At 35.9% G+C, this 24,563-nt stretch overlaps 1 protein-coding gene and 1 long non-coding RNA gene across 3 annotated transcripts in view; one reads left to right on the top strand and one right to left on the bottom strand.

The window, feature by feature from the left end:
- The window catches only part of insrb (insulin receptor b), a 76,845-nt gene extending 75,385 nt beyond the window's left edge, over nt 1-1,460 (bottom strand). Inside the window, exon 1 of one of the 2 annotated variants that reach the window (XM_024279297.2) lies at nt 311-1,460. In XM_024279297.2, coding sequence (XP_024135065.1) covers nt 311-431 — 121 coding nt within the window. In that variant the 5' untranslated portion in view covers nt 432-1,460. The remainder of the gene's footprint in view (nt 1-310) is intronic. The other variant, XM_024279298.2, reaches the window with a different exon arrangement.
- On the top strand, nt 1,208-1,718 carry LOC112150804. The gene is made up of 2 exons (XR_002920015.1): nt 1,208-1,348; nt 1,436-1,718. It is a non-coding gene; the product is annotated as an uncharacterized LOC112150804 (long non-coding RNA).
- The last annotated feature ends 22,845 nt before the right edge of the window (nt 1,719-24,563 follow it).

The raw sequence follows: 24,563 nt of genomic DNA, 5'->3' as shown, positions 1-24,563 counted from the left end.
GGGGATATGACGACACGCCTTTACGGAGGAATATCAATCATTAGCGCGCAGCCGCAACAGTTGAAATTACGAGCATCAATATTGGTCTGTGCACGCTACTGAGCATGCGCGAATATGTGGACAGGTCTTGTGACAAATAAAGCAGAAAATATGAAAGTTTTTTTTGACAAGAAAGCTGTAAAACAGTGTCATAACACATTTATAAACTACATTTTTAATTTATAACCACAGTGAATCAAATTTGACACATATTCAAACAAAAAAGTACTTTAAAAATGTGTGTGTGAAATAGGAATATAAAAATACTCACTCTCTCCGTTTATTAGTCCACAATGGCATATGATGCAGGTGCAGAAGATAAAAAACACAATTTGTGCGGGCAGCGTCAGTCTCTTCATTTTGACTGAATGTGTGCTTCCCTCGTTAGGCATTTAAGAAAATCTAATCTTGAAATCTTCATTCGGAGTCAATATAAAGAAGAAGAAAAAAAAAAGAAAAAATTAAAAAGTTCCACTTCAACCTCCCCCCGTAAAGAGGGAGGAATAAATGTATAAGTTTGTGATGAAGGTTAGTTTTTTTTTTGTGAAAACAAAAACAACCGAGCAGGCCACTAAATAACGTGATCTTGGGTTCTGGCAGCACGTTTAGGTGTAAAAATGATCATTTTCCACACGTGAAGGCGACAATCCGCGTTCATCTGGTGGATATTGGTGGTCAAAAAAGAAAAATCAATATTCCACACTCGGAGTGTCCACTAGGATTCTTCTTTTTTAATGCACAGCTCCAGAGATGTGTAAAAAAAAAGTGTTTTTTTCCCCTCCTGCAGACTTCTCGTCAGCTGAAGTTGAAGAAGCTTCCTGATGTCTTCTGCTTTTTATATCTTCTGATAAATTCACCTTTTTCAGATGGACATCCCAGGAAACTCACAGCAAAGGGTGGAAAAAAAGCTTTCTCCAGCACTACGACCTTCCTCTGAACTCCTTCACCCCCGCTGACCACCACGCCGCAAACGAACGAACATCCAGAAAACGACGAAGCGACAGAAAGGGAAAAAAAAATCCAGGGAAAAGCCGCCACTTCTTTCCCCACAAATCACGACGAATGAAACCGCAGAAATAACCTCCGTTTTTTCCCCCGCACGGCTCCGGGAAGTGGGTGAACTCTCCACCACGCTGCCCGTTGCTTTTCTCAGATTAACGTTAGCCGATGGAGGGGGGAAAACAGCTAGCGTTAGCTGGCTAATCCAAAACAAACGAGGCTTCGGCGGCAGCGACGGAGTTGGGAAATTTACCCCCCGAAAATACGCGCAAAGTGACCGTCCTGTTTGCTACAGTCAGAAGAAAATGAGGTAAATCGACCGAAGAAAGGCGTAAAAAGACGGGTCAAGAGTGAAAACTTGGATTCCCGTTCCGCTTTAGCTATCGCTCTCCCTCAGGTTCCCCCTCTCCGTCTCTTTTTCTGAGTCTCTCCACCAGTAAACAAGTCCTGCCAGTCACCTCAGCTGGGCCGCACGTGGTCGGTGGGAAAACCCGGCCCGGACCACCGAGGCGCCGCTTCTTTCCCTGGAGTCAGGATCCGGAGTGAGCGAGGAACAGCGGCGCTCTTTGTCAGGGAGGACGCCGAGCCCCCCCGCCGCAAACTGGACCAGCAAATACAAAGAAAATATGCATTACATTTATTTATATTTGACAGTAAATACAAATGAAATATGTTTTACATTTGATGATCATATTTTCATTAATTTGGTCTTTTTTCATTTATTTAATTTTTGTTTTCAAACATGGTTATAGTAAAGTACACCCAGTATGGCAGTAAAATCGATTAATCTAGAAAACTTGAAGCTTAATAATCGATTCATAAACAATATAAATCAATTTAGCACATAAAGCTAAAATCCGCTAGCTTGTTGCTAACACTTAATGGAATTTCCCATAGGACGGCTGATGCTAACACTCACTCAACCTAAACATACATTGCTGACTAAATGAACATCTTTATAAACTCACAGGCATTATTTTTCCAAACTCTTTAAAGGAAATATTTTTAAATAGTCTAAAACATCGTTTTTTTTTCCCCCTCATACCGTCTTCTTCTTCTGGAATAAAGTGTACTTCTACAGCACAATCGCCACCTAGTGGCCAAACTGAAACACCCTCCAGGAGAAGCAGAACAATATTTACAATGTTAATGAGCTGAACATTTTAGATAGAATTTCTCCTTTTGAGGGTCCATTTAACACTGTATGCTATTAAAAATCTCATTATGTCACTGATACATTTTACAGTATGTGAACTGTATTAGATTAATATAAATATATTCAAATCATATATAGATTATTCATTAATTTCTAAACAAATGTGTCTAAATCTGTAAACTCAAAAATCGTTATCGAATTGATTCAGGCTCTTTTGAATCATATCGAATTTTTTCTGGAAATTATAATTGATACCCAGCCTTAAGTAATAATAATCACAGTAAATCAAGAAAAATAAAGGGAACAGACAGAAGCTTACCCTATTTAGTTGTCTTTTAATTATAACTATGGCATTTTTAACTAACATATATATATATATATATATATATATATATATATATATATATATATATATATATATATATATATATTTAAAACTGTCATTTTCAAGACCAGGGGTCTGCAACCTGCGGCTCCAGAACCATATCTGGCTCATCTACCACTCCATTGTGGCTCTCTGGTTAAAGAAAAATGCAAATGTAAAAAAATATTGTAACTTTACAGTAAACAACTGGCAGCTGTGGTTGTCAGAATTTCACCATAAAAAATCAGACGCACTTTTTTTATCATATTAGGTTAAAATAATTTATTTCGTTAATTTTTACTGTATTTTGTTGAAAATTGTATCACAATTTTTACCTTAGGAACATTAAATTTATCCCATAGAAATTACAAGATCAGTCTATAAAATGAACAAACATGTACAATCATTTTTATGGTTAAAAGAAAATTGTGGGAGCTTAGATTCCCATGATTTTGCTGTAATAACAATGGTTTTAACATTTATGATTTTAAGGACGTTACTATCAAACCGTCATTTTATTTTTTCATAATTTTTGCTAACTGTCACAATTGTACAGTATTTCCCTGTATAAATTACAGACATTTTTGCAGTGAAATAAATAAATAAAATACACACATATATATATATATATATATAGTTTTTCATTGCTGACATGACACTAACTACCACTAGATTTGCTCCATCGAGATGTGATACAGGAAGTCTTTTATTTTGAAAGGAGGTACTGTGAACCTCAGTGAAAAGTTATAAACTCTATCATATTTGGGGAAAAAAATATATATTTTCTCATAAAGTTTGTTCTATTTATGCCAAAAAATAATAGTTAATTTATATTTCTCATAAAAAAAATAATAAAAAAGTTCGTTTTTTATTTGATTTAGCAAATCATTTTTTAAGCTTCTGGTGCATAAACTAAAAAGTTTTACATTTTTGTAAAACACACCAGGATTTAAACATTTGTACATTAGGACAATATGCTTGTTTTTCACCCATTGTGCTTTTTTTTCCCTTACCGTGTCACATTGTTATAGATCAGTGAGATTACAAGCCAAACAAAGCTGCCCTGTGTCACAGAGAAGTGTAAACATTACACACTTCCTCCAGCCTGCTACCAGAGAGTAAATATCTGCCTCCAGCAAGGAAGGTACATGCAGTTCCTTCAGATTTGCATGGCAAATAACCTCGTAATGAAACCAGTCGTGTCAATGAAACGTTTCCAACAGACGGGAGTGGGCTGCAACCTCCCCAAAAGAAGCTGAGACTTGGGTTGAGGTCGGAAGAACAAATAGATTATTTATAATTTAAGAGCACAGTTTGTATGCTTGGATGGATACGTGCCGCTCGGCCTGCCGGGGAGCTGGTGGAGCAGGATTGTTGTTAATCTGAGGAATGTTTTTTACCCGGTGAGCGGGGTAAATGAGGTCTTAGTGAGATTAAATGTCACAGGTCTGAAGGACTGAGGGTTGTGGAATCTCGTCAAAAACGGATCTCTTTGTGGTATTCATGCCGCCTGACGCCAAGAGGAGGCACGCACTTTCTCCCGTTCTCACACTCGTACCACTTCCTCTCAGGTGCACAACTTCTTTTCTTTTTCTGCAGGAGGTTAAGAGAATTTTATCCCACTAGCCTACTTAGAAGACTGCAGCCCTGCTCTGGCTCTGCGGTACTACGACTTCATTTCAGTAGGTGGCACCAAAAATAGAAGCCAACTCACTTCTTGCCAGAGACAAAGAAGGTTAAATGTTGAGGATAAGACGGATTAAATGTTGACCCAAAAGGCAAGACAAGAGCACTGTGGAATCTAGCATTGTGACAGTGCAGGAAATTCTTCAAAAATGTGTTCTGATGCCACAGGAAGTTTGGTCCATATTGACATTTTGAAGCTTCCCCTTTAATTCGAGACATTCCTACCTTAACGTTGGGAGTTTATTCATGCTAATGAAATGTAAACAAGTGACTCAGTCAAGTCAGTTGTAATTCTTCTAAAGAGGAAGCGATGCTACACCAAGCTATCAAATATGTAAATATTTGCTGTAGTTTATGTCTTCCTCAAAAACTATTGTTAGAGGTGCTTTCCGTGGAAACCTCCAGTGTTTACACAGGACTATGAAGTAGCGAACAATGAGAACGATGCTAGAAAACTCACGATAAGTACAATGTGTATTTTATCCTGCAGATGATTGACAAATTTTTAATCGTAAATTCAATTAAATGAAAATAAATTGATTAGAATGTGAATTCTCAAAATAAAAGATTTTCATGAATGGCATTATTGATAGGACTATGTTAAAATAATTTTAAAAAGCAATTTGATAATTCTAACATTTAATATTTTCAGAAGCAGTTGATTGTATCTGTCAAAAAAGTTTTATCTAAGTTTTTATTTAGATAGTTATCATTCTTCAAAGAAAGTTCTTCTTTTGTTCACTATAAATCACCAATGACCCTCATCTGGAGTTCAATTTGGTGTTCCACAATGATATAGACTGGGCACACTTCTATTTGCTTCCATTTATTTTATTTTTTTAAATTTTATCATGATAAATGGTAGAAAACTCACGATAAAGTAACATGCGCATTTTATCCTGGAGATGCCAAAAGATATTTAACAAATTTGGAAGCTCAAACTAAATTACATTGATTAAAATATAAATGATCAAGGGGAAAGTAGATTTCTATGAGTAGCATAATTGACAGGATCTGCTTTTTTAAAGGAATTTGATATATGTAACATTTAACAAATCTGTTTAATAATTTTCTTTTAAAACAATTGATTGAATTTGTTAAGCGAAAATATCTTTTATCTCAGTTTTTATTTAATGAAAGTTCTACTTTTGTTCATCATAAGTCACCAATGACCATCATCTAGAATAGATGAGGGTCTAGATAAATGTTACAATTTTTAAAACAATTTAATAAATTTTTTAAAGCAAATTATTGGACTCATTAAACAAAAACAGCTTTTATCTAAATTTTTATTTAAATATTTTATAGTTTTTTTTTAATGAAAGTTCTTCTTTTGTTCATCTTAAATAACCATCGACCCTCATCTGGAATTCAATCTGGTGTTCCACAAGGTTATGAACTGGGGACACATCTAGTTGCTTCTATTTATGCTTCTTCTTTTCTTTTTTTTCAATTTTAGCAGAAAAAAAATAAAGAAAACTCACAATAAAGTACAATGTGTATTTTATCTTGCACATGCCGAATGATGTTTAACAAATTTGGAATCTTAATTAAAATAAAATTGATTAGAATATGAATTCTCAAAAGAAGGCAGATTTCAGTGAATTGCATTAATGATTGGACGAAGTTGTTTTTTTAAAGAAATTCGATTTATGTAACATATATCAAATCTGTCTAATTACAAATTTAAAGCTTTTGATTGTATTTGTCAAATGAAAACATCTTTTATCTCTGTTTTTATTTAAATATTTAATTTTTTTTTAATGAAAGTTTTTCTTATGTTCAGTTTAAATCACCAATGATCCTCATCTAGAATTCGATCTGGTGTTCCACATGGTTATGATGTGGGAGCACTTCTGTTTGTTTCTATTTATGCTTTTTTTCCAATTTTAGCAGGAAAAAATGTGACAATCATTTGTTTTTTTTTATAATCTGACTCCAGCTTTATTTCCACACTAAACATATGCAAATCAATCAAATATTAAAGTTTTTTGCACAACAAAATTGTGGCTGAGTGATTGCATTCTGCTAATATTTTGAATATTTAAAATCATTCTTGAAGTCAACTCTTTACAGAAGTTCCACCACACGTAAGTTTCTCAGACTTTTTCAGGTTTTACTCTGATGCCATCCTCCAAAAGGAGGGTTTTGCATTTAAAGACCCACTCTGATGAAAATTGTATTTTAGGTGTTTTTATTATGTTCTTGTTGCATTTTTCTCACGATGAGGGACATAAATAAAGAACATTAATTTAAAACTGGACTTTGAGCATTTCTTTATTCAAATTATGGCAAATCAGGAGAAAAAAGGAAAAAAAAGTAATTAAAAAAGATTTTATTTGTTACGTAGAATAAACACTGGATGGGCCACAAGCTTCATTCTGATGCGTCTAATACAAATAGATCCATGAATGTTTTTGTTTTCCTCGTCTGAGCTGGAATCTGGTTGAAAAACTCCAATGTTGCTCACTATTTTTGTTATACTGGTAATGTAATGCTGTGGTTGTGAGGGGCTGTAGGAGAGAGTGAAAAAGAAGGGATGATGGGATATAAAAAGAGGCTTACTTCCGTTCTAACTCAAAGAAAAATTTTGTAAAATTTATCTTGCATCATCATTACTTAATACCACTGGAAACACTTTTATAATAGATGAAAAGAAGATTGAAGTAGGACTTTTAGAAACACGTTGTTCACATTTAAAAGGTTGAGTGTCCTCAAAGGTGGAGTCTGTCCTGTCCTGTCCTTTTTTGGTAAAGACTCCATTATTTGACTTCTAGAAGAGTCTGCAGTCCAGGTCAATGTCTAACACATGTGGTTTTTAACGTTCAGGAGCATTTCTCCTTTTCCAGTTTTCAGAGACTAAACTGTACGGTTTTTATTTATTACTCTCCTGCTCACATCTGTCTCAAATCTATGTGGACGTTTGATAGACACCAGACGCAGACTGTACCGGTCACTACACACCTGTAAGGAAAAACAGCTCAAATATTGGTTTGCTTTTCTTTTTCCTCGCATCATAAAGCAGCATTAAGTCATCCTCTGCACTCTGCCGCACCTGCTAAACGGATCGATTGACACTTTTGAATGAGCAGACTTCCATTTCCTCTCACAGTGTGGAGAACTCAGTAATTAGCTGCATTGGGAGTTATGAAGAATAAACTGCAGCTCTGCTTATGTTCATAAATGTGTTTTTCTGTGAGTGTGTGATGGTCCAGGATCCACCAAGGACCTGCATGCTCAGGAGCTGCAAGAGACAATTTGTTCCTGAAGATGTTGATTTGTCTTCTGGTAATTTTTGTTTCTGCATTTCATGAAGACAACAAGCTCTCTAGATCAGGGATGTGGAACTCAATCACCCAAGGGGCCAAAATCCAAAACACAACTTAGGTCGAGGAACGGACAGGATAAACATTTATTGAACACTCTAAAACTACATTTTTAAAACTTCAAAACTGTAACTTTTTTTTTTTACTTAATTATGAACTAGATATGTAACGTTACCTGTGATAATGCTATAGTGTGAATGCTGTAAGCTGAATTTGGCTGCTGAAAAGGCTACTGCTGATAGCTGAAGATGCTGAAATCGATAGCTAAAAACACTGAAGCTGATGGCTGAAAACGCTGAAGCTGATAGCAAGCTAAAATATTAGCTAAATGCCAAATTAGTCTAAAAAAAATAAAAAAACAAAAACAAATGTTAGCCAAAACAGCTAGCATGTAGCTGAAATATTAGCTAAACTCCAAAATAGCCTGAAAAACTTTTTTGAAAAGCCTAAATTAGCCAAAACAGCTAACATACTGTAGCTGAAACTCCAAAACAGCCTAAACAATCTTAGTAAATGCCAAAACAGTACAAAAAGCTAGCAGAATGCCATTTTAAAAAAACTTTAAGACTGTAATTTTCTTTAACACAATTAAGAATAATAAAGAGTCTGAAATATTATTCCAGAATAAATCAACTTAAACCTCAAATAACTTTCAATATTTTACTTTCTATAAAAATATATTTTGTCAAAATTATACAAGTTAGAAATGAGCACAAGATAACATCAAGTCATTAATATTAGTAAAATAAAATGATCTGGAGGGCCAAACATAATTATCCGGAGGGCCGGATCCGGCCCCCGGGCCTTAAATTTGATCCTTCTGTCTTCTGCCAAGCAACGGAGCAGCAGACAGCTGAAGTAACAGGCTCCACATTTTTTCTTCAAGATTTTAAAGAAAAGTTTGAAACAGAACAAGTGATTAATTACAATAAATCAATTATTTCACATTTTTTTATTTTTCATTTTTAGCAAGAACAGACAAAGCTCCATTAGGTTTTTGCATGACTCTGTTAAAGCACATTTTTACACCTTAGTTTAAACACAAAATCTGACCGTGATTTATTTTCTGACAGAAGATCTTCCCTTTTTCTGAGGAGCACAGACCTGGTCTTCAGTTTCAGTTTATTTTAAACACTATTTATAACATTAAAAACACACATAACAGACAAAAAAAAGAACAACAGTACAACAGAATAGTGTTTAAAAAGGGGTGGGAAGAAGTTAAAAGAAAACTCATTTAATCCAATCTTCGTTACTAGTTTAAATTAAATTTACAGCAGCCCCACTGCTCACTTTGGGAAAACATAGGCAAAAATATCAAAAGAAAGAAAGAAAAGCATATAAACAATAGAATTAATATATATGAAAATACCCATACATACTATATACACATGTACTTCTAAATATATGCACAAATATTTGTACATATACAAAAAATAATAATTTATTTATGGCTAAATAGTCATTAAAGATTGTTGATCTGTATTGAAGTTTAAATTGATGGATTTAAATTGATTTTTGAAGCATAGAAAGACGATTCCGGAGATTTCCTGCCTTTAAAATGTATTCAATAAACTGTTTTTATCTTCGTTTATGAATCAATTTCCTGTAAAACAAAAAACAAAAGAGTTGGGTTAAGAGAGAACACATTTCGTTGGCCTTCTTGCATTTGTTGCAGCAAATCTTTTTTTGATGACAAATTATGAGGAAATTACTTAATCAGCATCACTATACTGTTCTTAAATGAAGAAAAGCAGAATTTAATGGGGTGCAGTCTTATGTTTTAAAACATTTCATGTCAAACTCTTTTTTTATTAAGTGATTAGATAGAAAATGAACCAAAGAAACAAAAAAAAAAATCTACCAGAATTGCATTTTTTGTGGCTTTTTGATATAAATCAAATTATTATGTTCACCAAAGTGTATACAAATTACACAAAAATTGTTGTGAAAAATAAATCAGTACTTGTTGTAACGCTGTTCTCCAGTCCTCTTCTTGATAAAAGAATTAAATTTGAGTTTTTTTAAATGTTATTTCATAGTATAGAAAACAAAAGGCAAAATCTTACTTTAATTTAATTTCGCAAAAATAGTTAATTTTATAAGCTACTGGTGCAGAAACTAAAAAGACACACTTAATATTTTTGCTCTTTTGGACCTAATGTTGATCATATTTCTTGTTATTTTTTTGTGCACACAGGAAGGTGTTTCTCAGGATTTGACTCTTGAAACTAGGGCTGTAACGAGCATCCGGGTGCTCGGGTATTTGCTATCTGCTCCCAGAATTTCGAGTACGGATATTCGCGACGTCCAAGATCGCTGATTCGCGATGTTTAGTAATGTGGTAAATTGTAGCAAAAGATGATCAAAATATCAATTGGGGACGATGTATTTTATGCCCTGAAATGCAGATTGGTGTCGGATTTTAAGTTTATGAACTAAAATAAAGCCGAAAGAGGCGCGGTACCGCTACCGGAAGTAAACACATCTTCGTGACGGTGAAGCTTCCGGTTTTCAAAGTAAAACTAGCGAGAGCTTTTTTCCGTTCAAAAACTGAGACTGAAGTTCCGCTCACAGACATAACTTCTGAAAAAACGATTTAGCTTTAACATCGGAGCTTTAGCGCCAGTGTTTACATTATTTTGGTTATGGTAACTCTTCAACATTTGACGTAATTAACGAAACTCCAGCTTATTCTGAAGAAACAGCCTTGCGCTGGTGAAAGGTCGATGTAATCAACGTGAATCAGCTGACTCTGCTGCGAAAAAAAACTTTTCATAAGAGCTCTGCAGCAATATGTGATGCTTAGAACGTAAAATATTGAAGAACTTTGAAGATAAAAAACGGTGTAGAACATTTTCAGGTTTTGTTGTTAAATGACCCAAAACAAAAGTGATTTTAATCCTTTCTATGTTGTTTTACTGCTGAACCAGAAGATTGAAAAATAAAAAACAAAAAAAAAACTTTAAGATGACAAAAAATGTATTTTTTATCTAAATCTTTGTTTTTTTAATCAGTTTAGTTTATTCTGATCTCCTGTTCTAAATAAAGGTATAAATGATGATTAAATACAAATAATTAAAATTTCCATCCATCTAGTAAATAGACATACACATAGCAATAAACATTATAATAAAAAGTAAGAATCGTGGTTCAACTCGTGAATCGTTGCTCTTGCATCCTAAATGCAAAAAATACATCTGAAATTGGCAATTTATTCATAAAAACAAAGTTTTTTTTTCTTTTTTAACTAAATAAAGGCCTCAGCCGTGCACATATGACGTCATACGTGTGCTGTGCATCCCTATGAGAACTTCCTAATTTCTTGGTGAGATATTTCCCCCAGACTTCCAACAGAGCGTCTTTCTCATGGTTCAAAAAGCAGATATTTATGCAACAGATTAGACTTCCAAGGTCACCTGTGCTGCCTCTCATCACCTGCTCTGCACTGACAGCCCTGGAAGCTCGACCATCCGTCTGCACGTTTGTCTCCCTTTTTTTTTTACCTTTATCTTTGTCTGTTCCCCTTTTTTTTACTCCTTCCTCCTCTTCACATGTGAAATAAAAGAATCCCCTTTCTCACACTTTTGAGCCCCCCCCCCAAGGGTGACCCGAGCAATGCACGGGGTCAAAGGATTTGTTTTATCGTCGATACGGAGCCGGGGAGGAACTCCGTATGGCAAACTTGAACCTGCGTCCACTTCCTGGAAGGATGTGTCAGTGACAGCTTTATCCACAGACTGCAGGACTGATGACGAGAGAAGCGCGTCCACCAGGAGAGGCCGGGTTAAGGCAGTGGATGGTCAAAGTTGGGTCAGGGTCACAGGTCTGGCAGAAGCACAAGCTCAGGGGGAAAAGCGTGATTGCTCCAGGAAGACGGTGTGTCTGCACAGCATCAAAGCTCCGGTTCCCCTCACACTGATGTACGCTCTTTTGTTGTTGTTTCCTTCTGCAGGCGTCTGAGCTCACGTGCAAGGAGCCGAATTCCTAGAAACATGGCTGTCGGGAAGAGTGAGGATTACTGGTTAAGTTGAGGTGAAGTCCGTCTGTCTTCTTATCCCTGCTATGCAATGAAAGGGATCAAAGGCTTACGTCCGGCGAGTAAAATGTAATTAAAAACCAAAAGATCTGATAGATATTAAAAAATAATAATGAGAAGTTCACCTGATAATCTGAATTTTGGTTTTCTGATAATAAAGAACGAGTAAACATGTAGTATAACTTTTCTTTTTATATTTATTAATAATAAAATTTAAGATAAACCAGGAGTCTCTTTGGCTTTAAAGAAAAAATCAAATAAATAATGGATTTGTTGTTCATTTGTTTAGTTATTTGGTTAATTTTTTCCTTAAATCTGTCAGATAACTGAGTAAAATTATAATATAAGGTTCAAATTTTCTGTCATAGTGGTTTTTGTTGGAATAAGCTTATCTTCATTGTAGTTGTTTTTCAAAGGCAAAGTTTTTAAAGTACAGAATACATTTACATGTATAGATTTTTTTCAATGCTTGAGTTTTTCTTGAATTTTTAATTAAAGTTGTTCCAGCACGAGGATCATATTTGACACGAGAGTGTTTTATTTTGAAAGGAACACGTGTGTGCTTTTTTCAAAAGTATTGGTAAGATTTCTTAAAAAAGGAAATCTCCTTTTTTATGACAAAATGTAATCTTGAAACTTTATATTTACAATTTTCTAAATATATATGTATACATATATATATATAAAACATTTTTAGATCTATTGCTTTGATCATTGGAAATATTTTGTCTTAAATGTGTGCCAAAGTTTTTTTTTCTTTAAATTAGGTATATTTATATTTATAAATACATGTTTATAATTTTCCCCTTAAAACATAATATTTTATGTCACAGGCAACGTTCTTAAAGTACAGAATTGCATTTACATGTAAAGATTTTTTTTCCTTGAATTTTTAATTGAAGTAAATCTGCTGCAGCAGGAGGATGGTATTTGACACGAGTGTCTTTTATTTTGAAAAGAGCATGTGTGTGCTTTTTTCAAGAGCAAAGTTACAATTTTTATATATACGTAGATACATTTACCGATGTTAAATAAAATTTTTGCTAAGATTTGAAAGCTAACTTTTAAAAGTTGATGCTTAAGGCCACAATAAATATAAAAAGTGAATTTTTCTAAATTTTGGGGTAAAAGTTTACTGCTTTTGCTGGGTTTTGGTTGCCAAAAACGAATATAAATAAAGGTAACTCTTATATTTTTATTTTTCCAATGATTTTTAAATAATTTTTGGAAAACATTCTTTTTTTGTAATTTAGCAAAAGTTGCCATCTTTAGAAACTAAATTAAATATTTGCAGATTTTGTTTGTTTCTTAATTATCAAAGTTTTAATCTCCTTTAACATCCTAACATTTATAGCAGTCATGGTATTTGCAGTTTAGTTGTTAACCTCTTTCCTCAGTTCCATGTGAAATTAGCCGTGAGGAAACTCATGAGTCCAGATCAGCGGGAGGATAAAAATTCCCAGGATTCCATTTGCACAAGGACCTCACAACCAGCCGCTTTGTCCTTCCTCCATACATTCAACTCTCAAAGTATATAACTGTCTCTTTATTCCATTCATTTAACCCGCAATAATAGATAAAGTTTGTAGATTTACTTTTAATCCTGTTCTATGTTTAACACATAGATGTGAGCGTCACATTTTTGGATTTTATTAGCAAGAACCTTGAGAGGTTCTTCAAAGCTGATCAACCAGCTCTTTTGTAGTTTGTCAAACAAGATTAGAAAATATGAAATACAAGATGTTTTTCTCTCATTATAAATGAAAAAAAAATATCAGTAGAAATAACAGAATTTGTATAAGATTTCCTAAAAGGAAAAAAGCAAATTTCCTAAAAAAAAAAAAATTTCATCTTGAAACTTTATATTTACAAGTGTGTGTGTATATATATATATATATATAATTTTTAGATCTATTGCTTTGATCATTGGAGACATTTTCTCTTAAATGTGTGCAAAAGTTATTTTTTTCTTTAAATTAGGTATGTTTACATTTATAAATACATGCTTATAATTTTACCCTGAAAATGTCATATTTCATTTTCAGCAGTCCAACTATCCTTATACTAGAAATACTAGATATACGTATTTTAGATAAAGTTGTCAAAATTGTATAAAAATATGAGACGAAAAAGTTAATTAATGTTAATTAATGTTTTCAGGATCAAACGGCTCAATAAGATATTTAAAAATTTTTAAAACAAGAGGTTATATTTTGTTAAAAATGTACTCTCTTCAAGCCAGTCGAGTAGCCTACAACAGGAGTCCCCAAACTACGGCCCGCGGGCCGGATCCGGCCCTCCTACACTTTTGGCCCCGCCCCTCTAATAACTATCAGAGATCCATTTTAAATTTTTTTTTTTTCAATCTCAATCTGACTGATTGAGGAACACATTAAACGTGACTTTTTATTCCACCCTTCTACAGTCTGAGGAGAGGATAGACTATTTATTGGTTTAATTTTTAAAATATTTTGGTTTTGGTTTTTTCTGTGAAGATTTCAAAAATGAATTATTTAAAATTTTCTAGAAAGACATAAATGTTTACGTTTAAGCTGGAATTGTTACACTTTTTCTGTTAGACTACAAACCGACGCCGGAGATGATAACACTTATGTGACGCTCACAAGAAAAAGTTTGGGGACCGCCGGTCTACAATCTTACAGCACATGTGTCAAAGTCAAGGCCCGGGGGCCGGATCGGCCCTCCGGGGAATTATATCCAGCCCTCCAGATCATTTTATTTAGGGATTAATGGCCTGATGTTCTTTTGTTTTATTCTAACATGTAGAAATTTGACAAATAGAAATTTAATATAGAATTATTTAAGGTTTAAGTTATTCTGGAATAATATTCCTGTATTTTTATTATTGATAACTATGTTAAAAATTAAGGTTTAAAAAATTGGCATTCTGGTAGCTTTTTGGACTATTTTGGAATTTACAAAAATTTTTAAGGCTGTTTTGGAATTTAGCTAATATTTCTGCTACATGCTAGGTGTTTTGGCTAACTCAGGTTTTTAGGCTAATTTGGCATTAAGCTAATATTTTAGCTGGCTATCAGCTCCAACATTTTCAGATATTAGCTTCTGTGATTTCAGCTAACAGCTTTTTAGCGATCACGGTCATGGTTTTCAGCTGTCAATTTCAGATTAGAGCATTCACACTAGTATGAATGAATGAATGAATGAATGAATGAATGAATGAAATGGTTTATTTCAAGCAATCAGGTCATGATACATACATAACATATCACTTAATAAATCACAAGTTGATCACTTGAAAGGGAGTGGAAGGAAGCGAATTTATATAATCCCACCCCGACTCGACCATTTTCTCTATATGAATTATCAATATCCGGTTCAGGACTTAATATCAAATATTAATAAAATCAGGCTATTAAGGATAATTAAAATCATTAATGTCATCAAGTTTCAAAGCATCCACGACAAATCATTTATATTAATCAGTAAAGAAAATTAATACCATAGTGATTGTAAACTTTTCAGTAATCATTACTGCATATTACATAAACAATAATCTAATATTCTCATAGAAAAAAGACACTTTGTGCATGAATTATGATAATACAAAAATAATTAAATCATCTTCATTTGCTAATGCAGTAAAGGTCAAGATATTCTCGTAAAAAGAAGACAATTAGTGCAGATTGTATTAATCAAATAATTATTATTAAAAAAAATATAAAAATAATAAGTAAAAATTACCTTCATTAGTTTATGGAGAAAGAACAAATCAAAGTATTATTGCAGGTAATGCTACATATCTAGTTCATAATTATTTATACAAAAAGTTATGGTTTAAAGTTTTAAAAACGTAGTTTTAGAGTGTTTAATAAATGTTTATCCTGTTTGGCCTGCGACCTAAGGTGTGTTTTGGATTTTGGTCCCTTGTGCGATTGAGTTTTTTAGGCTGCTTTGGAGTTTGGCTAATATTTACACGCTAGCTGTTTTTAGGCTTTTTGTTTTTTTAGTTTCTTAGGTTACTTTGAAGTTTAGCTATTTTTAGCTACATGCTAGCTGTTTTGGTTAACCTAAGTATTTTTTTTTTTTTTTTTTTAGTTTTTCAGGCTAATTTGTCATTTAGCTAATATATTAGCTGACTATCACCTTCAGTGTTTTCAGCTATTAGCTTTAGCATTTTCAGCTATTAGCTTCAGCGTTTTCAGCTATCAATTTCAGCATCTTCAGGGGCCAAATTCAGCTTACAGCATTCACACCAGTATTATCGAAGGTAATGCTATGTATCTAGTTTATAATTACAGTTTGAAAGTTTTAAAAAATGTAGTTTTATAGTGTTTAATAAATGTTTATCCTGTTCGGCCTGCGTACTAAAAAGAAAAGATCAACCTAAAGCACAAAAAGAAAAAAAAAAACACTTAATTACTTCCTGAGAGTGAAGCATGGTTGTGGGATAAAAGCAGCACCATTGTGTCAGTGTTTACAGAGGAAACAGGGCGAGCAGCACGCCGCCCATCCTGGACGTTGCAAACGCCACATCCAAGGTGAGAACTACTTCTTCTTCTTCTAGGATCAAAGTCAGATTGCAGAGCTCACGGCTGCATCAATTACAGGGGAGCAGGAGGCTAACTGCCACTCTTAATGGTAACTTGCAGAACCATTTCCCCCTCGGAAGACTTCCCTTCAAATAAAATCGGCAAAATTGTTGCCCAACAAACTGCCAAAATGCGTGATTAGTTTCCTCCAGCGTCTGCCTTCACTGTTGTGATTGACCTTGTGGACTGAAGCCTAAATACCGGCCCCAAGGCCTTGTCATTTGTTTGACGGAGAGGCTGGGCGTGTGTTTGTTTGCGTGCATGGCTTGTTCTTTCCATCCTGGAACAGCAGAAAGGAGGAAGCGGGGCTTCAAGGCCTTAACCGTTTGCTCTTCTCAAGACTATTTTCAGACTCAGCCCCGAGGCATTGCACTTCCACATCCTGAGACTCAAGCTTGACTGACTGCAGCCACCACTGCTCTGTGACCCGGAGTCCGCTCGCTGCACTCTGAGAATGGGAGGAACCGGGGACCGTGTCGGGTCCGGAGACTTCCCAGAATGACAATAATAAAAATAGTGTTTGTTTATGTTCTCACACGGAGAATGACGAGGAAGTTTGGGATCAGGGAAGTGGGAAGAGTTCAGCTGGAGGTCTGGGATCAACAATCAAACTGGGGATGTAGAGTTACGCAAGCTGGAATAATTGTAATGAAAAGACATCACTTGATAGTGTGTGTGTGGAGACAGAAGCTAGCTGTGATAGTCCTGAAATCTCTCCATTTATCGAAAGAAAATAGTTAAAATAGAGACATAAATATTCGTACGATTTTAAGAAGTGGATAGGAAGCAGACCACAGTTTGTGAATAGCTTTAATTCCAACATGTCAAATATCATGGATAGTATTGCTCCTAGTAAGGTGAAGGTGATCTCTGGTAGGAAAAAATCTCCATGGAGAAATTCCATTCTGGTAAAGAACGGAAAAAGAGAATGTCGGAAATCTGAACGCAGATGGAGAAAATCTAAACTACAGGTAGATTATGACATCTATAAAGAGAAACTTCACTTATATAATTTACAACTGAGCAATGCAAGGAAGTCCTATTTTTCTGAAATTATTACCAAAAACTCCCATAATGCTCGGGCCTTATTTAATATAGTCGACAGGTTGACAAAACCCCCTGTGTCAGTGGCACCAGAACTTTACTCCACCAAAGCCTGTAATGACTTTGCCAAATTCTTCAGGGACAAAATCAAAAACATTAGACAAACAATTGTTTCACCAACTACAAGTTCAGGATATGAACCCTATCCACTAGAAACCAGTATAAACCCAATGGCTCAGTTTCAACCCATAAACAGTAAAGAACTGCAGGACATTCTATGTCAACTGAACTCCTCCTCCTGCTGTCTGGATATTCTACCCACAAGCTTTTTCAAAAAAGTTTCAAAGATCCTGGAACCAGCCCTGCTCCAGATTGTCAACTTGTCATTAACATCTGGTGTTTTCCCAGAACCACTGAAAACAGCTGTAATCAAACCTCTCCTAAAAAAGGACAGTCTAGACAAAACTCAAATGAACAACTACAGACCGATATCAAACCTGCCATTTTTAAGTAAGATCATTGAAAAAGCTGTTTTCCATCAGTTAAATGAATTCCTAATAAATAACAACTGCTATGATGTCTTCCAGTCCGGCTTCAGACAGAACCACAGCACTGAAACGGCTCTGACCAAAGTGACTAATGACATACGTTTGAATACAGACAGTGGAAATATGTCAGTGCTAGTTTTACTGGATCTCAGTGCTGCGTTTGATACAGTCGACCACGCAATACTACTCAGACGACTGGAAAACTGGGTGGGTCTCACTGGGCCAGTACTAAACTGGTTCAAAACGTACTTAGAAAACAGGAAATATTTTGTGTCAATTGGTAACTTCACTTCTGAGCCAATAGAAATTACATGTGGAGTGCCCCAAGGCTCCATCCTGGGACCACTTCTATTTAACATCTACATGCTCCCACTGGCCCAGGTTATAAAGAACAACAACATTAGTTACCATAGCTATGCAGATGACACACAGATATATATTAGACTGACACCAGGAGACCGAGGCCCTGTACAGGCTCTTGGTAAATGCATTGAGGACATTAATGACTGGATGTGTCACAACTTACTTCAATTAAACAAAAACAAAACTGAGGTTATTGTCTTTGGGGCTAAAGAAAAAAGGTTAGACGTCACTACAGAGCTTCAATCTATTCAACTAAAAACTACCAACCAGGCCAGAAACTTGGGTGTAGTGATAGACACAGACCTAAATTTTGATAAACACATTAAGGCAGTCACTAAATCAGCCTATTATCATCTCAAAAATATCTCAAGGATTAAAGATCTGATGTCTAAGCAGGACCTGGAGAAACTAGTGCATGCTTTCATCTTTAGTCGACTTGATTACTGTAACAGTGTTTTTACAGGACTACCAAAAAAATCCATCAGGAAACTGCAGCTTATTCAGAACTCTGCTGCTCGGGTTCTCACAAGGACCAAGAAAGTAGACCACATCAGTCCAGTTCTGAGGTCTTTACACTGGTTACCTGTCTGTCAGAGGATAGACTTTAAAGTTCTGTTACTGGTTTATAAAGCTTTGAATGGTTTAGCACCAAAATACATGACTGACCTCCTGACCCAGTATGTACCAGCCAGACCTCTCCGGTCATCAGGATCCGGTCTTTTATCAGTTCCTAGAGTCAGAACTAAACATGGAGAAGCTGCATTCAGCTTCTATGCACCACAGATCTGGAATAGACTTCCAGAAAACCTTAGATCTGCTGAAACACTCAGTGTATTTAAATCCAGGTTAAAGACTCACCTGTTCTCAGCTGCATTTGATTAATATGTATTCAAAAGTTTACGTCCGCACTTTTTATCTATGCTTGTTTTAAATTAAAATCTTTTTACTTTCTTTTAATTTTATTTTAATGATTTGAATGATGATGAATGACATTTTTACTATTTCTTTTGATTGTTTCTTTTAATGTTTTATGTAAAGCACTTTGAATTGTCTCTGTACATGAAATGTGCTATACAAATAAACTTGCCTTGCCACAGTTAGACTGAAACATCAGTGGGATGTCAGTGCATTTAACCCTTTAACACCTGAGGCGTTGGTGATGCTTAAACTCAAAATCTTTAACATACTGTAAGTTTCAACCGTTAACTCTCAACCTCTCTCAATTGGGTGGTAAACAGACCTCAGTTTTTTGTTTGGTAACCACAAAATCTTTGACATAGGGTAACTTTTCAACCGTTAACACTGTAATTCCAGTAGATTCTGAAGGTGAAAAGTGGCGCCTCAGGTGGTAAAGAGTTAAAAAAAATGAACATTTCAACATGTGTAACTGGGTTTTGGAGTTTTTAACTGTGTTTAGTCAGTAAAACTCTGGAACCATCATGTATCAGCTTTGAGCGTTAATCCTGGCGTCCCACAAGGTTGTGTACTGGGCCCTACAGTGTCTAGTGCAGGGAGTTTGCATGGTTGTGTTAATGTGTTATTGTTGTGTGTGGATACAGTTCATTGTTGATGATTTTGTCTCTTATGAGTGTGTGTGTTCAGTTTAATTGTGTGCTGTTAAATTTAGTTACTGTCACTAAGCATCTCTCTCATATTTGGGTCATTAACGGACCTCCGTTTTTTTTGTTTGATAAAACACAGTGTGCCCAGTACACAACCTTGTGGGACGCCATGATTAATTCAATTCAGTTTTATTTATATAGCCCAATATAGCAAATAAATTTTGCCTTCATGCCGGTAAATGATGGTTCCAGAGTTTTACTGATTACACACAGTCTGTTAAAAACTCCCAATCTCAGTTAAACAGTTTGAACGTTTGAAAAGTTACAGTATGTTAAAGATTTTGCCTTTAAGCATCACCATGAACGCCTCAGATGATAAAGAGTTAAAAAAAGGAAATTTTTAAACTGTTTAACTGGGTTTTGGAGTTTTTAACTGCCTGTGTTTAGTCAGTAAAGCTCTGGAACCTTATCAACTTTGAGCATTAATCCTGGTGTCCCACAAGGTTGTGTATTGGGCCACACATTAACACTACTATGCAAACTTCGTGCACTTTATCTGCTTAATTTTAAATCGTAAATCTAATGTGTTTGGTAAAACACAATGGGCCTAGTACACAACCTTGAGGGACGCCAGGGTTATTTTGTAAGTCTTTAACACCTGAGGCACCACTTCCCTCCTTGAAAATGTACTGGAGTTATTGTGTGAACGGTTAAAAATTACAGTATTTACGGTTGAAAAACTTTAGTAAATCAAAGAACATAAACACTGGAGCTCAGCTGTTAAAGGGTTAATTTATGTTTCCTTGCTTTTATTTTTAAATGGAGGTGGCTAAATGTTTATTTTCTAAACCATCTCTCATTAAAACGTCATTTTTCTTTAAAAAAAAAAGCAAATAGGAAATTGATTGTAAAAATGTAAATATTTTTGCAGATTTGACTTGTTTACCTGACTGGACAAACATTTCTGATGCTAAGATCAACCGCACAGTTTGGGATGTTTTCACCCCCTGCTGTGGAGCGGTCATAAAACGAGGTAAACCCAAAAGACTACAGGCCGCTCCATAAAAAAAAGAAAAGAAAATCCCGCTTGATGCCGGGTCGAGGCGCCCCACAGCCCTCACGTCGGCCCTTTGATGTTTTATTCACTGTTCCTGCTGTGCTGGACAGACGGAGACCGAAGCAGAATTTAATAACATAGAACACTACATTTGAGTGAACACGGGACAAACTGAAAACCTGAACGTAACAGAAAACCAAAAGGTGTAAGACAGGAAGATCTGACCAAATAAAAATTAAAAATGAGCAGCAATAGTTGAGATTATAGAACAAAACAAAATAGTAAATAACCTGAACCCAAAGCATGAAATAATTCAAGAAGAAAGATCTAAATTTTGGGCTCAGATTCTGTTTGTGCAGAAAATCCAGGAAACATCTTGTAGGAGGAAAACTAGTAAAGAAAATCAGGTTTGAACTCTCTACCCTCACTAAACTAATCGTTGTTTAAAGGGGAAACAAAAACAGGGGAGTTGGAGGCTGACCCCACCCACTGCCGAAATTAGAAAATTCAGTCAGAGGGGCGGGGCTTGGGGGCGGGACTGTTATCATCACTGTTAGCAGATCATGATGTCAAACTACTGAAACTCACATAGTTTGACCAATCACAAAATTCAACTGTAATACCTCAATTTAATCTGTAGGGGGCAGCACACAGACGGGAAAAATCTATTAAGATTTAAACAAGTTTATTTTAACTTGTCAAAAATTAATGACCAACGGACAGCACTTTTAAAGCTCCATTTATAGAGGTCAACAGATAAAAAAGTTGATTTAGAGTTTGGTTACCCTTTAACGTCGCACTCCGATCATCTCTTGATCTATTTTCAATGCATCCCCAGTGGTCTTTTGATTTTGATTATGCTGTTTTTAGCCAAAATTCAAAAATCCTGTGCAGTTCTCTAAGACATAGTTTCTGCAGAGCGGCAGGAGTTCATCTGAAATTTGCCTGTATTGTGGGCGGGACCGTTCCAGCTTCCTGTCATCCATCTCCTGCTTGCTGACAGCTCCTCAAAACCCCAACCGAAAATTACTGGTGCAGCAAAAATGGCGACCAATATCGGAACTATCCAGTTTGGAGGAAGCTTGTGGTCTGGGAATTGTTGTTTGTCATCTGGTTCTGATATTAAAAAGAATAATAATTATGAGACATTTAATGTGTATCTTTATATATTTACGATTCCTTTTGTTGTTTGTTTTTTATCGGTAAGCTTTTGTTGTTTTTGCCGACCATTTCATGTATTTATTTTGTATTACAAAGAGATATATTTGGTTAAAATAGTTAGATTTTGTTAAATGGGGCGGAGATAATATGTTTGATTCTTTCGGATCCTTTTCATTTTCACTAAAGTCAAGAATATGAAGTAATTTATTGTTGCATACAATGAAAATATAATAAATAAAAAAATCACCACAATATGAGTAAATAAATACTCAGAAACACAATTTTAGGCTTCATTTTCTTGATATATGTCCTCCATCCTGAGAGAAATGCCACAAGAACACGTTAAAGACACAAAAAACACGATTTTTATTGGTGAGGATGTTTAACCAGCTTCTAGAAGCTCTTCACTTTACTTGGTTTACTTGATATAGATGGATCCTGTACCCACAGTGGATCCTTTCTCCTGTAGCTCCATCCATGTGTGATCGGTCGTCTTGACGTCAGCCTCCAGGTTCCGCTTCAGTGTCATCCTTGTTTTTTCTTCCTCTGAAGGTTCCAAAAATGAACCCCCTCCTCCTCTGACGCTTGCTTTGTTCCTCAACAAACCTCTTTGATGGTTTCTAATTCTTCCTGAACAGGAATTGATAATCATCTCTCCGTGTTTCATCTCCATACACCAGGACAGACTTGATGTTAGAGTTAAACTGGGCTCTCCAGATGTTCTTGATGGTGATGAAAGTCGCCCTCGTCTTTCCACTGCAGGTTCTCTGTCGGTTCACCTCACTGCCTAAACAAACTCTTCAGTTGAATTTCTCTTTGACATCTCCAGTGTTCAGAAGCACCTGCATGTGGTCTCTGAAGGGCTTTTTAAGGTTGGAGTTCTGTCCAAACCTTGTTCTACACAGATGTGATGTTCAGGAACATCTACCTGTCCAGGGACTGCAGGTGGAAACTAGGAACTCTACTAAAACCCACCAAAAAAAAAACCCACCTTGCCGTCCAGAGAGCCACGCATTGCTGTGCATGTTTTTGTCAAATCAACGAATAAATAAATAAACGTGTGCAGCATTTGTGTTCGATCAATATGTCAAAACCAAATGAAACGCTCTATTTTTACGACATCCCCATTGACTGTATATAGAGAACTGGACTGAGCAACCCCCCCCCCCCACGCGTTCCAAACAGGAAGTCCAAAAAATCTGAAATCCCTCAGACCGCCTCCCCAGATTACTGAGGACGTCTGGTTCCAACTATTGACTGTATATCCACTGGACATTTCAACCCCTCTTCTCTCATGTTCCAAACAGGAAGTAGCTGCTGGTTCCAAGAAGTAAAAATCCCATAGAGTTCTATTGAGAAACAAACATCTATTACTCAGTCATTTGTCAGAATAATCATTCTTAACTTTTATTAACATCTTATTTTATCAAAAGATATTTCTTCTTTATGGCAAGTTATAAAATGACCAATCAGATGCCTCAGTAAAAGCATGTGGTGCCGGCTGGCCACGCCTCCAATGTTTGATTGACAGCTTTTCCCGAGCCCACTTTCAGCGGAAGAGACTTCAAACAGCTCACTCATGACTGGCGACTGTAATTCCTCAAAAAATTGAACTCAGATCAACTTGGACCAATCACCGTAGAGTGGTTTCAAAATGGCGACGCACGTATCAAAAAGCCACGGTGATGGATTTGGCCTGATTTCACGAGGACATGTGCTCGAAAGACGTTTTCTATTGGTGACATCAACACCTCGCTATGTCCAGTTGATTATTTTATGTCTTTGGTTCCAACATGGTGACGGACATATCATGGAAAAACGGCAAATAAATTGACTTTGGAACTGAGAGTAAGTCACTATCACTCGCTCCGTCCAGTTCTCCATATACAGTCAGTGGACACATCATAAGGTGGCCTTACAAGCCTCAAGGGATACACCTACGTTCCATTTAAGAACCCCCGTACAGGTGTGTGTGTGGGTACATTTTTAAGAAAAAAAACGTACCAAGAACCTCAAACCGGATGAGAGTCCGTTCAGTTCCGATAGAAACCGCGTTCCCAGCAGCCCATGTTCCTGGAAGCAGAAGCTTTTCTGCCGCCGGTGTCCGGTTCCTCATTCCAGTTGTAATATATTTGCTTCCAGCGCTCAGTCATTTAATGAGGCAGAGGAAATGCAGAAAGACATGAATCAGTAGTTTACTACAGAGAGTCGGTGTTGGTTTCACAGCAGTATCAGCACGGATCTGGACTGGTTGGAGTAATGCACAGGTGAAGAATGCTCCACTTCTACCCCTGAGTGGAGATGAAAGCTGAGAAAATGAGCAAAAACACTGAGTTCATTGTTTGGAATGTGGCTCTTTCCAGCTAAAGTCGTAGCATTTCCAGTTTAGGACCGCGTTTTCCCAGAGACAACGCTGAGAAAGCAACACTTCTTTTCTTTTTTTTCCTAGAAACCAATGAAAAACTGCCACATTTTTGCATTTTCATAATGGCCCGTCTGTTCGGCCGTGACATACCACCCCAGCCGACGGATGACGGTGAAGCCGCCCTTGAAAGGAGCCTTGATCTCGAACATCCTCCCCGTCGAGGGCTGAGCCGCATCATCAACACGTTAGCAAGTCAATGTTTCAGCAGCTTCGATTTTCAAAT

This window comes from Oryzias melastigma, linkage group LG4 (genome assembly GCF_002922805.2).
Source record: "Oryzias melastigma strain HK-1 linkage group LG4, ASM292280v2, whole genome shotgun sequence".
Taxonomy (NCBI): Eukaryota; Metazoa; Chordata; class Actinopteri; order Beloniformes; family Adrianichthyidae; genus Oryzias; species Oryzias melastigma.
The sequence above is the reverse complement of the archived record's forward strand: the minus strand, read 5'-3'. Positions and strand labels throughout refer to the sequence as shown.